The following is a 17,257-nucleotide window of genomic DNA, read 5'->3' as shown; positions in this document are numbered from 1 at the left end:
AACCTGGTGGCAGTGGTTGTGGGGCAAATCTCCCAGTTCACGCTGAGGAGAAATTTTTCATGATAGTTGAGATGTGTTCCATTTGGTTTGCTGCTACTGGTAATAATAGAGTTTCTCTGTACTGAGATCCTTACATCTGTATAATCAGCTCAGCGTTGTCCAGGTAAAACAGTGCAAATCTGGCAAGAATCATTAGACTTAAAGGGGAAACTATTGCAAGTGACGTGTTTATTCAGCTGTTTGCTTTATGAATTAGATTCAATGGAATTATTTTAAAAACATGTATTTTCTTAGGGAGACCTGGCAGGACTTTTCAAAGAACATACATACTCCTGTATGTATTTATATACATCAAAGAAATACCCATGCCATGTAAGAAAAAATGAACTGCTTAAAATAATCCAGAGTTCCAAATGAATGCTAGTGATAGCAGCAGGGAGAGTTTACTGTTGATTCCTGGAGCTAAGCAACAAATGTAGTTGATAGGTAGCAATACTCAAAGTAAGTAGCAGTTGCAGGATACATGTTTTATCATCTTGCTTAGGAGAGCAGGAAATTCTAATCGGGTAACGTTTTCTCTATTTGTAAATTTAGGTAATGATTACCTGAAAGCCAGAGAGCGATAGAAAAAAATTAAAAAGCTTACTTTTAATGGCTGACATTCTTATTGTCTGGTAATCAAATACTAATTATGTTTATGTTGAGATGATGCACACAAGTTTGACATTAATTTTTTGTTTTTTCAAGGAAAAATTGCAAAGGTAACTGGATCCCTTATACTAGGGTAAGTTGTAACTGATAAGCATATATGTAATTTATGTATATAGTTAAAATTTTAATTCATGTGTCTTTCAACAAATCTGACAATATTAAGGGACCTTTAGACATGGTAGAATATAGTTTTCTCTGATAGTTATTAGTCAAGCTTTTTAGAGTCTTGTATTTGCTAAATTAAAATAATCTGCAGACTATTTTTATACCAAAATGATTGTTAATATATTTTTGCCGTCATATTTTTAAATTAATATTCACATGCAGTTTTCTTTTATTTAAAGAGGCTTTGTATTCATTACATATGAAGTCCTGTCCTTAAAGAAGTTATTGCAAATCGATACTCAAGCTATACATCAAGAGAAACTTAAATCTTATGTATATGTACGTACAACTTCTCTAAATCAAAGCGAATATCAAGGTAAGATGCATAATTGTTTGGATTCTAAAAATACAATTTTAAGAGAATAGAATGTTTCTGGAAGTCAGCCTTATTTAAGGAAAGTTATATTTCCTGAGATCTGTTGCAAAAATAATATTCTTCACAATGTCACCAAATTTATTTTAAGCTGGTGGCTGTTTTTTTAAGATAGTTGTATACATCCAATTCGCTATATATGAGATAATTCTCTCTATATATATCCATATGTATATGTGTGTATATATATAATTTTTTTGATAAATATATAGAAAATAATATGAGAGAACTGTCCTTCAGACTTCCAGTAATCTAAAAATACTCTTGTAGGGATCACATACCAAGCTAGAAAAGAAATCCATAAAGCAGTGAGGAAAATTCTAGAAACAGAAGCTAAAATTTTCCGGAGACCTTTTAATGGTATGTATTGAAAGCATGCTTTATCTATGACTATTATTTTTGAATAGTAAAATGTAACCTTTTTAGAAAGTAAAATATTTTTTATTACAAACTTAGCACGTTCTGTTTGAAACAGTGGTAATATTACTTACAGTTTTCTATATTTGTACAGAATATTAGTATATTTTCTATGTATTAAAACTATTCCTTAAAGCAAATAAAAATGATGGTTAAGAAGAGATTTGGGAAATTTTTTTGCCTATTTCAGAAGAGATTTGAAGTTTAAGATACCAGTTCTGTGTACAAAAGGTGTTTGGGGGATGAAATACTCTCAAAATTTCAGTTTATAAAAGTAGGTTATGCTTTCATCAGAATTGCCAATATTAACTGAAAGCAGCACAGTCTTTCTATAAGTGTGTCACTGCTTTATAGAGTAATTTAAAAGAACTTCAGTTCATACAAGAAACTGTGTTCTTGAGGCATATTATCTATTTTCATTTAACTCTGGTAAAAGATTATAAAAATATGTACCTCCACCGTCATACTGTGAAATTAATTGTTCAAGGTCAGAGCCTCAACGCTTGCTAACCATTTCCAGCTCCTGCTGGAAGCTGGCAATCCTGGTTGGTAAGTGCTAGTCAGTAGTGTATGTAACACATACATGAAATATCAGCTCAGTGCCACTAAAATTAATCCAAACCATCCTATTTAAGCATCAACATTTTGCTGATGTCATTCTGTCATTGATTATTGTAATAATTTAATATCAAAACATTACACGTGGTGTTAACTAATATGTAAACATTGAACAGATACTGTTTTTTTTTACTCAATAAATAGAAATGTGACTATTAAAATTAATAATCACTTGGGTTTTCTTTGTTTCCTGGTGAAAGAACAATTCAGTACATTTGATGGAGAAGATCATGAATGTGCCTTATGGCTTCTCTTAAAGAGAAGTCAGTCAGAAGACAAAGAGGTCCGACTGCAGGCTGTAGAAGACCTGGCAAAGAACAATCACTGGCATGGTAATGTTTGCTGATGTAGCCTAATTCATCCCAGAAATACAATAAAGTCTTGGCTGTTCCAAGTCTGCTGCTAACATGAAAAAAAGCTAGTATCTGCCAGAAGTGTGAATACACTGAAATTTGGTCTCAAGTGTGTGTGGGGTTATTTACATTTCAGGTTATTGTTCTTTCCTAATACCCTGAAACAGCGCGTGTCTGCAGCGGAGTCTTTCTCTGTTCCCTGCCAGAGCAGCGCAGCCGCTGCTGTGGTGTGGGAGAGCAGTTCGTGTACATTAGTTCCTCGCTTTTTCTGTTGGGACTGCGAACACAGTCACAAGTTCTGGCAGTGATTTTTATAAGACACTGTCAGAGTGACTTTAAGGCCATAATTAAGTTACTAAAAATTGGTTAGGAGCTGATAGTAATAGCAAGGTAGTAGTGATAAACTAGAGGTAGAGGACTTGTATGTGCAAGCAGTATTTGTAAGCTGTTTTCCATCCTAGTTATTATTTAATAGTAATAAGTTCTCCCTGTTGCTCTAGGAGCAAATATCCTTGAAACCCAAAGTGAAGGGGTGGGGTGTGTATATGCATGTCCTCCTCCCCCCTGCATTGCTAGTCCGCATAAAATACGCAACACACTAATCTTGACTCTCGTTCTGGTAATCTAGTCAGTTGAGAACTTCACTCTCCACACCCATGGGTTTTATCTTGTTTCAGATTACCTGTTTAAAATTCTAATTAATTTCCCTGAGCAATTTTAAAGTGCTGTTTGAAAACACTTGAAAGCTAGATTGTGCAAAACCTGAAGTTTTGTGTACTCATTTAGTGTAACTGACTCATGTTTCTAGAATACGGTCTGTTAGCAGGTGTTCTCAGGATCTCAGTAGACATGATGGCCAGTACTTGGGAATCTAGTTGCTTTTTGTTATCTCCTTTTCTCTGTAGTGCTCGTTGCTGTAATATTTGGATGTTTCACAAACACTAATTATTCTTGACAACTACCTCATGAGGAAAATGGACTTTTTTTTTTTTTCTTTTTTTTTTTTACCTGGTATTCCAAAACTGAGTCCAAAAGGTTAAGACTGAAAGTATGGGCTAACTTTTCACAGCTAGGACCAAATTGTTCAGCATACCTGTTACCGTAAATACAATATTTCGCTTATCCAAAGCTCAGCTTCAGTGACTTCAGTTTGCAGCTGTAAGTGATCTGCACCAATGAAAAAATACAGCCAATATGTGACTGTGAAAACTGCATTTTAAATGGCTTGTCAGTTTTGTTCTAGAATTGTTTAATGGTAACAAGGATAGAAACACATTTTTATGTGAAAAAAGTGTTGATCCATTTTAAATTTCTTTTCTTTTCCTTCGGTTTGTTACTTAATTTCAATATGTAATTTTGGATTTCTCCAGCTATGAAGTAGGTAGGTTTTTGAAAGGAAGAGTAGTTACTGTTTAAATCTGTTTTCCCTTCAGTAGAACTGAAAGTCTTGTCTTGTGTCTTCAGTAAGGAAAGGCTACTTAAAATTGTACTGTGGTGCTATCCTGACTTTTCTAAGGTCACCAGATTTTGTGACATTAACAATTTTATTGAAGTGTGCCTTTTGTATTGTTTAAAATTATGTGTCTGTGTCTTTGCAGCATTTGGATTTAAGGCTCTGGGTTTAAGTACTGTATGCAGAAAAAAGTATGCAAGATGCCTTTCAAATTTTAACTCAGGCGCAGGGGATTAAGCTAGAGTTTGTGGTCCTTGTGTTCCTTTCACAGTGGCAAAACTGAACGTTTGCTTTTGCTTGTGTTCATCTTATATCTGAGGACCTATATCAAACTGGTCTATAATGAACAGTTGATGGCCAGGTGTATTTCAGCTCTGGATAGTGCTGGTCTAACATCTGCAGGTTTTATGTTTTGGAACTGTGGTTACAAAATCAGAGCTTGTTTCAGCAGATTGCAGAGAGGCGGTTCTTTTTCAAGTATGTTTACAAAGTAGATCAGTAATTACATTTAAAACCAAATTAAATATTTAAGGTTAGTTTTAACCCTAACACTGAAATTTTTGTACTACAGATTATCAGTATGGTACAGTTGCCCAAATCTGCGATCAAAGGACTGCTATAGGTTTGGCTCGATCCAAAGATATTGACCTTCGCTTTTTCCTGCCTCCACCACCGCTGCCAAAAATAAAGAATGTAAGTAAATGAAAAGTAGGTAGTAGAGGATTTTTGCTTGCTTGTTTGGTTTTAGTGCTTTTGTTGTTGGTAACCATACTGAAGTGGAATTCTTCTGAAGTAACTAATAAGTAGTAAAATTAAGACTGAAATACAAAACTACAACATAGTGGTATACTCCTGGGGTATAGCTGCATTAGTGAATGGCGTGATGGAAGGAGATAAGGATAGGAGGGAGGATTCATCAATTATTGATGTCCATACCGCATATTTAGCAGCAGTGAAGTTTGAGCCAGTTATCAGTCTGGTACACACGCTGCCCGTCTGTACCTAATAGACAATGTGGAGCAGTCTTACATGAAGTCACCCTAGATTGCCTTGTTGATAACTGACAGAATCCTACAGGTATTGATCACTCTTGGAGGCCTTTGCATCCTCAGTGCTAGTGTGGTGCTCTGCTGTAGGGCCACCTCTTTATTGCCAGCTTTTGGGTACCAACAAATCTGTATTGGATAGATTTGGACTTGGTTTGTTTTTATGTTAATTAGTAAGTATATTTGATGATTGGAGCAATCATGTCATCATATCAGCTTCTTCAATAAACAGAATTGGCACACAAAGCATAATATAAGAGGTCTTTTGTAATGCTACTGAAATGAATGCTGGCAGAAGTCCCTGTCAGTGAATACAGACTATCCTTAACCAATAAAACTCTGAAAACCAGCTGTGATTGGTAGTGATATTCTCAGTTTTTGCCTTCTTACCTTTGTAACATTACGTGACAGTGGATCTGTACTTGTCAGTCCTGAAGTACTAAGTTATATTAATATATGGTTGTATATATACTTTATTTTTACAGCGGTATGATTGGTAGGTCATGAAAGCCAAGACTTCCCAATCTGCTGCTTAGGAAGTTGAAGCAAATCATTGTGGCTGCAAGTGTGGCCCTGCACATCAGATACGTCTCGGTCTCTGATTGTAGCAAGGATTAGAATAACTGCAAGTTCCATGACTGTGGGCAGATAAAATTACTTTGTTGAATCTATTTTCCTGTCACCTACACTGGATTATTAAATGAACATCTATATGATTTTTTTTAAGATAAAAGAGTAAATGAAATGTTGTCAATGGTTTTTACTAGTAACTTATACATTCATTGTAAGGGAGCAGCACCAAAATGACTGTGTAGTTAAGGGTGAACTTTTAAGCTTTTTGTGCCAAGAGGAGCTGTTTTTTCTTTTGCCCTTTGGCCCTATTAGAATAAGGCCACCAAAGTTTAAAGCTTGCTTTTCATCAGTCATTTGGTGGGTTTAGAATTACCAGTTTCCAAAATCTTACAGGTGTAACTATTAAACCAAAGTTGCAGAGCACTCAACTCCAGGGTTTGTATTTGACGGCCTTATTAATATGGCTGTTTCCATTATTTAAGATCTTTCTTTTCTCTGTGTTTTGCTTCATGCTTTGAACATAACTAAAAGTTATTTGTGCTTTCTGCTCACAGGATTATCCCATAGAAGATGAACTTCGCTTGTTGTTAGTATCTTTACCTCAGACTGATCTTGATCCATGTGTCCAGTACTTCACATCTCTTGCTTTACGTGAAAGTAGTCAGACTCTTGCTGCGCAAAGAGTGAGTTTCCACTTGCAGAATACAATTATCTGGGTTCTTTGTTCATGCAGAGCTCAAAAGATACACACCTATTTCCATATTTTTGAGCATCATAAGAGGGAGAGAAATACAGAAACTTTGTGACTGTACAACATAAGTAAACTCTCTTCTACATACAATCTGTCTGTTTGAAAGCTTGTTTTATCTTTCCCAGCTGTACTAGTTGGTCTAGTGAAAGATTCTGTCTTTACTTACAAGCCTTCCCATAAAGTAGATATTTCAACATTTTTGCCCGGAACATTTCCTTCCTCTTGCAGTGCTCATAAAATGATTTTTCACGTTTCCTCTTACTGTCGTTTGAGTGTTCTTTGACTGCTGAGGTGATGAAACCTCTATTAAGTCTTACTAGCAAACTGATAAGCTATTAGCACACTTTAAATAGTAAACTCTGTTATATCCTATGGAAATGCCTTCCTGTAACAAGTCACTGTTGCCAAAAACCAGAATTGGAATAGTCTAGTAGTCTGTTTGGGCTTATAAAGTAGGAATTCTTCAACTCTGCCTAGCAACTTCCTAAGTGGCTTAGGAACATCATTTAAAATGCCATTATTGCTTAAAAATAATAATCGTAATGCCAGTGACATCCACTATTTCTTGTACTTTTTATTTTTGTATTAAAAAGTTGTGGCTTTTTAAATTGGTGATTATTATTTTTTTGCAGTAGTAAAAATGACTGTCATATTTTAATAATGATGCCTGACAGGCTTTGTTTAGAGATTTCAGAGCGCAATAACTTGTTATTTCCTATGACACAGTTATGTGTAGTATTTTTTCACCGTCACTCCTTTATTGTTTTCACAGGCAGAGCTCTTGCTACAAAGGGAGATTTGGTGGGCCACCACACTTGGAGGCATTTTGATAATCACTGTGTTCTAGAAAACTGTTTTTTATTAAGGTTATGCTGGTCTTCCTGCTGCGTGATTAAGAGAGAGTGGTCTTCAGAGTGCGCTACATGTCGAAGACTTTTTTTCCTCCTCTTCTCATTTTTGCAGCTGTGGAAATCTAGACACAGTCTGATTCTTGTTTTTTTCATGCTTAAGCAAACAAATTTAAAAGAAAACAATCATTAACAAAATGAAAATCCTATATTTTCCCCCTTTATTGTATGTTTTGATGTTAATAGACTATGGAGACTACTGACTGAAAATCTAGTTTTCATTTAAAAATCGTAGACATTTTTATGCTGTACTGCTCTGTAATTTGTACTTTTTGAAATGGACATGCATGTTGTGCACACTTTATAGCAATCTCTATAGATTATTACATACTTAATGTTTTAGTTTATAAATGCTTATTTTGTGTAGCCATTTGGAACATGGTATAATTTTTACTGATTCTCATTTCAGGGAGGCTTGTGGTGTTTTGGAGGAAATGGACTTCCATATTGTGAGACACTGAGTAAAATCCCTTCAGAGACAGTGGAACTCTTTTGCTTGCAAGCTTTAGTACAGCATTCTAAGGTAATTTGTCCTTTAAACTCTAGTTTAAAGTTTAAACTCTAGTTTAAACTCAGTTCTAACTGAAAAACTACATTTATAAACATTCCTTTCTAATGCTCTCTCATATTGGGAAGGAGTTGCCATTTCCTTGTCTCCTCCCCCTCCCCCTTTTGAATGGATTTTTGGACAGTTGAGACTGGTGTGAATTGGAAGGCAGCATAACAAACTTTTTTTTCTCATGGGAAGTGTATGTAAGTTGTTATTGTTTCTAATTATCTGTGTAAGTTCACCTGTAGTGTACCTGTGTGTATCCTTCAAGAAATAAAAGGGCGGCTCTGACACAGAAAAGCAGTAGAGAATGCCTGGAGTCCGGGTGGCTTTAACAAGCCTTTTCTGTGTAGGGCTACCTCCTGCTGACACTCAAAAGTCATTGAAGATGGATATCATGAGGAAACACTTTGTGTTTCCAGTCTGCAGTCTCTCAGTAAGCAAGATACTGATGACGTGAAATTCTCAGTGCAAGTATGTGTGGGTTTGTCTGAGCTGATGTACATCAGTTCAGAGAGTTTACAAGTAGTCTTTTGTTATTACTCTCAGTCTAACTTCAGTGCCAGGTTTCTAGAAAGCAGAGTAGCCTTATGAATTCACCTAAGAAGCCAGACTGGGATGTGAACCTGTGCTGTTCACAAAGGCCCCTTCTTCAAGGGTCACTGCCTTTGGGCAGAAATATTGCACAACATACAGCTAATGCAGCATCTTCCCAGGACCGGTGTGTTTTTTGCAGACACAGATGAAGAGTATGGAAGACTTTGTGTAACAGTGATTCTTCTTGTTTCCTATTCTGCACTCTTCTGTTAGTACTTAATTGCTCAGAAGCCTAGAACACTGATAAACAGTGTTGAGAGTACCGCATTGTTATTGGTAGTAAGGATGGGTAAAGTACAGTTTGCCAGTATTCCTTCCATATTTTCCATATACATAGAAACTGACTTAGTCTAGAATTTGCTATATTCCAGATTTTCGGTTTAAGCAAGTTGTGACTGTACTCATTCCAAATGTGTGTCTGTCCGTTGAAAGCCAGAGTTGAGGACATCAGCAGTTCCATAACAACCACATGTTTTTAAGCACTGTAGATAACATGCTCAAGTCGTGAGCACTTGGCCAATATCAGTATTGACACTACAACTAATTAGTGCATATTCATCTACTTGAACTAGAATCTGTTATTGCCCTTAAGGTCAATAATGATAGCAGTACTATTTGGAATGTAGAAATACTTTTGCATTTCAAAGAGAAGGGATTATAATGATTGCATTTTAGGTAGTGAACAGGAAGACGAGTAGCTCTGGTTGAGATAGTAACAAATGCAGACAATTGTCCTGTTCAGATTCTTGAACTTCAGTTGAAATTTGATCACGCAGAGTGGAGAGCAATCTCGTCTCTCTCAGATGCAGAGGAGAGTAGAGTGATGGTACTTAACATCTTTCAGGTTGTCAATCCATAGAAATCATGCATTTAGCATATTAAAATATTTACTTCCTCTTCAACTATGGCATAATGCTTTCTAGATTAGTAAGATTTTCTAGGTAGTAAGGGCTCTGCATCATGTTGGCTCCTTGAAATTCCTTAATTTGTGAATTAACAGCATCTCAAAGAACCTTTTGCAGAACATTTACTTATTGTCATTGTATTTACTGTATAATGCTAGGTTTCTTCTCACTGTGATAAAATTGAAGCCAAAGGAGGCCTTCAGCTACTACGGAGGATATACCAGCTACGTAAAGATTCAGCAAAAATACAAAGGAACATAATTCGCATTATTGGAAATATGGCTTTGGATGAACATCTTCATTCATCCATAGTACGTGCAGGTAAAAAGAAACCAAGTGTGAGCAGTCTGAATGTCAGATTTCTGTTCTAAAATTTTCGGAGGATTTGGTGCTTTTGTAAAATGCAGAGGACCATGGTAGTAGTGTGGGATTTATATGTGGGGGTGTGGGGAGATGGTGGTATTGTGTGGGGTTTTCTTAAATACAAAAAATATAGACAGTTTAGATGGTGTTGATTACAAAGTCCTGTATGCTGTCTAGCCAATATGTGTCAGTGCTACAGAGGTCTTGTAAGTCTGATGGACAGTGAAAACTTGGACTTGGTTGATATTTGGTTCACAGTACCGGCAAAGATCTTTTGAGTTTCTTACTCCTACAGCTAGCTCATCTACTGTGTAGATTGTTGTTGTTGGTGGTGGTTTTGACTGTGCTTTAGTCCTGTAAAGGAACAGGCCAGCTTGCAGTCCTTACCTTTTGGAACAAAGTGAAACATGCTTTCCTGCCCTCCCTTGTTTCATGTTAGGCTGGTAACTTCTGCTAAGCTTTGCTCTGATGCCCACTTTTTAATACCTCCTAAGTACCACAATGAAAGTTCTGTACAAAATAAATAATTCCCAATGTTTTATTAGAAAAGAATTAAAAAGAAAAATAGAAAACATCAATATGCTGTTGTTTATGGCTGGGCTGGTGTCTGCTTCTTAAATGCAGTGGACATTTTTAATCTCCCTCTTGGAAAAAGGAGAAGTAGCAAAGATACAGGGAAAGACTGTGAGGGTGATTAAAACTTTGGAATGGCTGTGGTACAAAGAACAAATAACTAGACTAAGACACCAAGTATGGAAAAAGCGACTGAAGGAGAGTATGATGGAGATGACATACAGAAGGCAAAAAGGGAATGGTCATCAGCTGTTCATAATGCAAGAGCAAAGTTCTTGTACACTTCATTTTTTCCATACAGTGCATGACCAAACTAAAACTTGCCAGAAAACATGGTGATTGTTGAAGACTTAAAAAAACTTTGAAAAGTGATTAGACGAATTAATGGAAAGAAAAATCCATAAAGCTCTACACACAGAAGCTAAGTTGATTGCAGAAAACTGAGAGGGTATAGTGGAGCATCAGCACTATATGCTTGCCCTTTTATTGCTCTATTCTTTTATTATTCTGCAACTTTGATGACAGCTCAGTTTTGGAGAAAGACAGCTGGACTACAAAGGCCTTTGGTCTGAGGTCTAGCACCATTCTTATATTCTTATGATTTACTGCTAAAACCATACATGCAGAGGAAGTGATCATAACAGAAGAGTCAGCAGCTCCCTGGGGCAGAGCTCTCAGTACATATGGAATTTTAGACAGTGAACTGGACTCCAAAGATGAGCGGTCGGATACTGCAGGTCAGGAGTTGATACGACATCTCTTTTGCTGGATGATGTATAAGAACCTGTAAGGATCTTTTCCTTTGCAAAAACTGCTGGCACAGGCAGAGGAAGAAAAGCAATGACGCACTGTGTAGTAGCTGTAATGGGGTATCTGGGTGCAGAAGGATTCTAAACGTTATTTTTGACTCTTCATCTTGACTCATTTAAGAGCCATGCAATACCAGAGACCTTGCTAGTTTTAATTGGGCTAGCTTGGCAATCTTTCATTGTATTTGGAAAACTGAAAACAGATTTTAGATAGTGTGCTGCTTAAGCAGAACTTGCACATTGCATGTATTCTGCTTAGATACGTGTTTTAAATACATAATTATTAGAAAAATAATTATAGTTCTCAAAGGTACTAGCATTTGAATAAAATTCACATGTCAATTCATCCTTTTCCTCAGTCTACAGTGAACTAGCTATCTTGAATTAGCAACTTAGTGGCTATGCAAGTAGCAACATACTGTATATGGTTTTGAAACAGTTCTCATGAAGGAAGTTGTTCCTTATTTTTCAAATCAGCCTCTATTTGAAAATCCCTCTTCAAAGTCTTTCCAAGTTTTATTTATGAACTTGACTTTAACGTAATTTTGAGTTATAGACCACTCTTGCTAGCAGCAACAACATTTTTCAGGATTTTAAAGAAACAGAGTATGTGTGTGTATGCATAAAAGATATTCCTTTGCATTTCTCAGTAGACTATGACCATCCCCATCCATGAATAAGAAACTATATTTTATACCTTAGGTGAAGTATTATAAAGTGTCTTGTTTTTTGTTGAAGGAGCTGTGACTTAAAATCTTATTGAGGGTTGTATCAAAGATTTCCTTCATTAATTCTCTTACATTTCTTAGATATAAATAGTATACTATTTTTAGAATAGTGGGGATGTTTTAATTCGTTACATAGTTTTTCACACACTGGATTTTAAAATTAGAAATGGTTGTACTCTTACAGCAAGCATCAATTTTTCTACCTGCCATTCCTCCTGTGCATTGTTTTCTATGTCTGTCTTATGCTTTAAGCTTAACTTTCTCTCTGGAACATTTAGTTTCTGTATCTTTCTTGTATCTTACCTGCAGAAAGAGACTTGAGATCTGTTCTCTGTCTGACAACTGCACTGACCTGCTGATAAACTTTCTTTTTCTTCTGAGAAGACATTCTGCAGATCATAAGCCGAACAGTAGTAAAATACATTGCCCCCTTGCCACTCTGGATTTTTGATTTTGGAGGTTCCACTTATCTAGCATTGGCTTTCCTGCGGTAAAGACAGTGGACTGAAATAATTTGTTTTGATGTTACCGTTCTCAAGTTTTAACATCTATTTTCACAAGTATAGTTTGAAGGATGATGTTTCTGAATTCTTTTGTTTGGATGAGGTTTCTATTAATTAACCTGCCACTTTATTTTTTTTCAATGTAGGTTGGGTTTCTGTACTTGCTGAAGTAATGAAATCTCCACATGTTATTCAGTCTTCTCATGCATCCAGAGCTTTGGCTAATCTAGACAGGGACACAGTGAAAGAGAAGTATCCAGATGGTGTTTATATCTTACATCCACAATATCGTAGCAGGTAAGGCACAAGGAGATACTGCACGTGCTGTACTTGGAGTGACTTGCCATACTGTTCAGTTACAAAACTTTGGAAGAGTTGACATCAGAGTGCTGCTGTACTGATGTCACTTGTTCCTCCTGTTCTTTGGTAGGTTGAGAGGACTGAATTTAGATCCTCAGGTAGGAGGGCAGAAGGGGTCAGAGCAGTCGATAGTCATGAAAGGAGTATTATTGTACTGCATGGAAAAATCCAAACACAAACCATGAGATGAATTACCGCTTTGCATGTGTTGCAACCATTTAACCTTTGCAGTTGCTGTCTTGGGATGCAGTGGCTTATAAATATTCTGCTGGCAGCAGCACATGTTGGCCTAAGATGCAGTAAATTTACAGCTTCAGCTGCTTTTAATAGTGATCGTGTACCTGGGACTGAAGCAGTCTCCGATGTGGCATGTCACTCAGTAGCAACTGTTCCCTGGGCCAGTGGTGTTAGTCAGGTTACAGTGAAGATGTAATTTGATGATAAAGCCGGAACTACCAAGCTGCATTAACAGTAGCTGGGGAGAATGTTGTTTTTCATTGTAGGAAAATATGAGTTGCAAGGTGGGTACTTCCCATACCTTTTTTTATATATCTCTCTTTTTGGTGGATCCCTCTTTTTTTTTTTTTTTTTTTTTTTTTTTTGTGTGTGTGTGTGTGTCTTGATCTAGCTATCCTTTTTGAAATACCATGCAATGTCATGAAATGCTGTCCAGAAGATAAGAAATCACATATACCGTTAAAAATAATATTTTGGCATCCCTTAGGTTAGAAGCTCTGCATAAATTTAATATGTACTACCCATTCCTTATTCTGTCTCAGTCAGCCCATCAGAGCAGACATCCTTTTTGTTCATGGTCTTTTGGGAGCCGCATTTAAAACCTGGCGACAGCAAGACATTGACCGGCGTTTGGATAAAAAGGCTTCAGAAGGGGAAGAGGACTATAGCCAGTGCTGGCCAAAGGTAAACAGACAATAACATTTTCACATGTGGCTTTTGTTATCTCATTAATGACAGCTGTCCAGGGGATCTAGAATTACACTGTCTGGTCGTTCTCTCTTTTGAATCGAATTACTTGTAATCTGTTACACAAGGAGCACTTTCCAAGTGCCTGATGTGTTTTTGTTGGCAAGGTGAAATTTTGAACATGTTGTTCTTGTGAAGGAAACCCCCTGCTAAATTTAGTGCTCTCAGATCATTCTCCTGCTAGTGAGAGGGGGGGCAATGGCCGCTTTCCCATGCGCTGGCTCTCCCTCCCCGCCCCATTATTGCTCAGAAAAAGATTTTAAAATTTAAATTACATTTGAATTTAAGTAACCTGTCTTACATAGGTGTCTGAGTACCTCAGTTTTTGTAGATTGCTAATTAAATGTTGTTGGTAAATAAGTAATTGCTGCTTCAAGCAACTCACATTAGTATAACCACCGAAGTAGCTCTGTAAAACTTAGAACTGATCGGTCCTGTTGGTGATCGTAGTAATTCTTATTTCTCCCGGGAGAGGGCGCTAGGAACGCACGATTCAGTAACCCATCTTCATCCCTGGCCTACTTTGTGGCTTGGCAACAGGCTAGAGTTCACCAGCTTGTAATAAAAGAATAATAGTCTATGTATAAGATGTGTTTGGGGATTAACTGAAGAGCAAAAGTCTTGCTTGATATTGTCCCCATAGTGGTATCTTTGCTCCATTGCTGATAAATTGCCTGCGCTTCAATTATAAGCTCCTTTTGGTTTCACTTTTCATTAATTTAGACATGGCTGGCTTCAGACTGTCCTGCCCTTAGAATCATATCTGTGGAATATGACACCCATTTAAGTGATTGGAAAGCAAAATGTCCCGTTGAGGCTCACAGGTAACAAATGTAGTGTCTGCAGTTTGGAGGGGGGGGCAGGAGGGAGACCTGTAATGCTGATCCTTGGGATCGCCTGGTGTGAAACAGTAAATTTAACTTTTCCTGTTGCATTTGTAAATCAAGTTGGGAAAAAGATTAGGTGTAGCCGTGGTATGCTTGAGCTTTTTAACCTCATGGTTAACTACTTGTGGCAGCTCCCTATATTCTTGCAGTCTGTTCTGCTTCCTGTTTAGGGGAGACACTAAATTATGCTATTAGTTGACGTAAATATAACATCAATTCTGTATCTTAAGGGGAATATTTCTTAAACTTAAAATGATCCAATAATTCTTCATAAGCACAGCAAAAAAAATCATTATACTATGACTTTATACTCATGAAAAATAAAGCATATGATTTTCATAGAATTGTTTAGGTTAGACAAGATCTTTAAGATCATGAGTCCAGCCGTTAACCCAGCACTGCCAAGTCCACCACTAAACCATATGCCAGAGCACCACACATACATGTCTTTTAAGTACCTCCAGGGGTGGTGACTCAGCCACTTCCCTGGGCAGCCTGTTCTGATGCTTAATAAACCTTTCAGTGAAGAGATTTTTCCTAATATCCAATCCAAACCTCCCCTGTTGAAACTTGAGGCCATTTCATATTGTCCTATTGCTTGTTACTCGGGAGAAGAGACTGACACCTACCTCACTACAGCCTCCTTTCAGAGAGTTGTAGAGAGTGATAAGGTCCCCCCTGAGCCTCCTCTTCTCCAGGCTAACCCCAGTTCCCTCAGCTGCTCCTCACATGACTTGTTCTGCAGACCTTTCACCGGCTTTGAATCATGGAAAAACTTAGGAAAAAGTAGGAAAAATTTCTCCACCAAAGGGCTGTCGAGCATCAGAACAGGCTGCCCAGGGAAGTGGCTGAGTTGTCATCCCTGGAGGTACTTAAAAGATGTATAGCTGTGGTGCTCAGGGACATGGTTTAATGGTGGACTCGGCAGTGCTAGGTTAAAGGTCAGGACTCGATGAACTTAAAGGTCTTTTCCAACATAAATAATTCTAGGAGAACTTTTTTCCTGTGTCTGTCTGGAGTAAATATAATGCAAGAAAATTTGAAAAATAAACAAACATATATTTCTTTCTTTATTTTAAGATAACGTCTTTTTCAGTACAAAATGGAAAAATTACATTACCTGCTAATACGGTCACCCAAGCATAGTATTTGATTGGTTTATAATTTGATATGGATAATTAAAAATGAAAGATACTGAAGGTATCTGAAAGATGTACCAGTAGAATCACAGCTTTATGATTGCTCTAAGTGTGTAGGCTCATTCACTGTTTCAAAAGTGAATTTTTGTGTGCCCCAGCTATCCCAAAGCCTATTGTTCAGCTGAAAAGACACATTTGAGTATCCTTTTCATAGGTGTTATAAAAGCAATTTCCAGTGAGAATGCTGAGAACCAGTAGAGATGAAGTGAATTACTTTGCACAGTGGTTGCCCCAATATCCTGATGTTTTCATTATCCAAGGGTCTTCTAAGTTTGATTCTTAGTACACTGCAAGTAGTAACAACATTGCACTTTCAAGCTCGATAGGGAATTGGCACTGGTTTTGTTTTGGTTGTACTGCAGATGCCTTTTCAACCTCTAAGGTGTAGCTTATCCTTTCTAGAACTCAGTCTCTTCATTTATAAAATGGAGATTATTGTGCTTTTGTACTATTGCAGTATGAAGTACTTAGAGATTGTTGTCTGGAAAGTATAACAGACATTATCTGTGATTTTTTTTAATGTATTGGTTGATCATGCACTTAGTTATTAAATTCCTGTACATTGCTTCACATTTTGAGCGTTGTTTAGCAAAGTACGTTTTTGTCAGATGTTAGGTATATTCCTGTTTCAGGGGATAAAGGTCATTATGTATTGATGATGCTTTCATAAAATGAAAACATAATTTTGTTACAATGCGTAAATGAAACTTACCTAAAACTCCATAAAAAGATTTGTCGAACTAAAGCTGAAGGGAGTAGTGAGTGAAACTAAAATAAAATTTTCTAGCAAGATGAAGAAATTGAATTTACCTCAATTCCTGTTGTACTTGTGAAGCCAACCTTACAAATGTTTTTGGCATTTTTCAATGTAGCAACAATAAGTAATCCATGTTTTATGTACCTAAATCACTTTCACAAATGTGCAGCACTGAGAATTCTTTCTGGTTTAACATTGCCTTTTAACCCATCATACTTGCGTGTGTTTTTTCTTTGCAGGAAGTCCATTGCTTACAGGAGCAATGAGCTTCTTGACAAGCTCAGAGCTGCTGGGGTTGGAGACAGACCTCTGGTGTGGGTATCACATAGCATGGGTGGTAAGCACTTTGCCTGCTTGATATAAAGTATTTATTTGCTGTTATATTTCAGAATAAGCAGTTAAACAAATTCAGTCTGAAATGCAATTATTCAGAATAGTATATCTAAAAAATTTGCAAAGACCTGAAAATGGAAAATAGATTTCTGCTTTTTTAATGCATTATATTCAATAGCATATACATTTTGAAATGATTTATGTTGCTGTTTATTTTTACTGTGTTGATTTAAAAACACAAAAGCAATGAGTTGAAATTTATGTGAATGGGAATTCAGAGGCAAAATTTTCTCCATGATCAGGCATATAGTAAATGCCATTAGCAACACTTAAAGCAAAAC

The 17,257-nt window shown here is 36.8% G+C and overlaps 1 protein-coding gene across 4 annotated transcripts in view; it reads left to right on the top strand.

Annotated features, from left to right (window-relative positions):
- Nucleotides 1-17,257, top strand: part of SERAC1 (serine active site containing 1) — a 29,932-nt gene that overhangs the window by 7,187 nt on the left and 5,488 nt on the right. For all 4 annotated transcript variants that reach the window (XM_040597364.1, XM_040597362.1, XM_040597365.1 and 1 more), the window contains exons 3-14: nucleotides 748-784; nucleotides 1,056-1,192; nucleotides 1,520-1,609; nucleotides 2,485-2,616; nucleotides 4,662-4,783; nucleotides 6,264-6,392; nucleotides 7,778-7,891; nucleotides 9,579-9,741; nucleotides 12,543-12,693; nucleotides 13,536-13,677; nucleotides 14,464-14,564; nucleotides 16,823-16,920. In XM_040597364.1, the coding sequence (XP_040453298.1) occupies nucleotides 748-784; nucleotides 1,056-1,192; nucleotides 1,520-1,609; nucleotides 2,485-2,616; nucleotides 4,662-4,783; nucleotides 6,264-6,392; nucleotides 7,778-7,891; nucleotides 9,579-9,741; nucleotides 12,543-12,693; nucleotides 13,536-13,677; nucleotides 14,464-14,564; nucleotides 16,823-16,920 (1,416 nt within the window). The remainder of the gene's footprint in view (nucleotides 1-747; nucleotides 785-1,055; nucleotides 1,193-1,519; nucleotides 1,610-2,484; nucleotides 2,617-4,661; nucleotides 4,784-6,263; nucleotides 6,393-7,777; nucleotides 7,892-9,578; nucleotides 9,742-12,542; nucleotides 12,694-13,535; nucleotides 13,678-14,463; nucleotides 14,565-16,822; nucleotides 16,921-17,257) is intronic.

Source organism: Falco naumanni, chromosome 6 (assembly GCF_017639655.2).
Source record: "Falco naumanni isolate bFalNau1 chromosome 6, bFalNau1.pat, whole genome shotgun sequence".
Taxonomy (NCBI): Eukaryota; Metazoa; Chordata; class Aves; order Falconiformes; family Falconidae; genus Falco; species Falco naumanni.
This window is presented reverse-complemented; position numbering and strand designations above follow the sequence as displayed.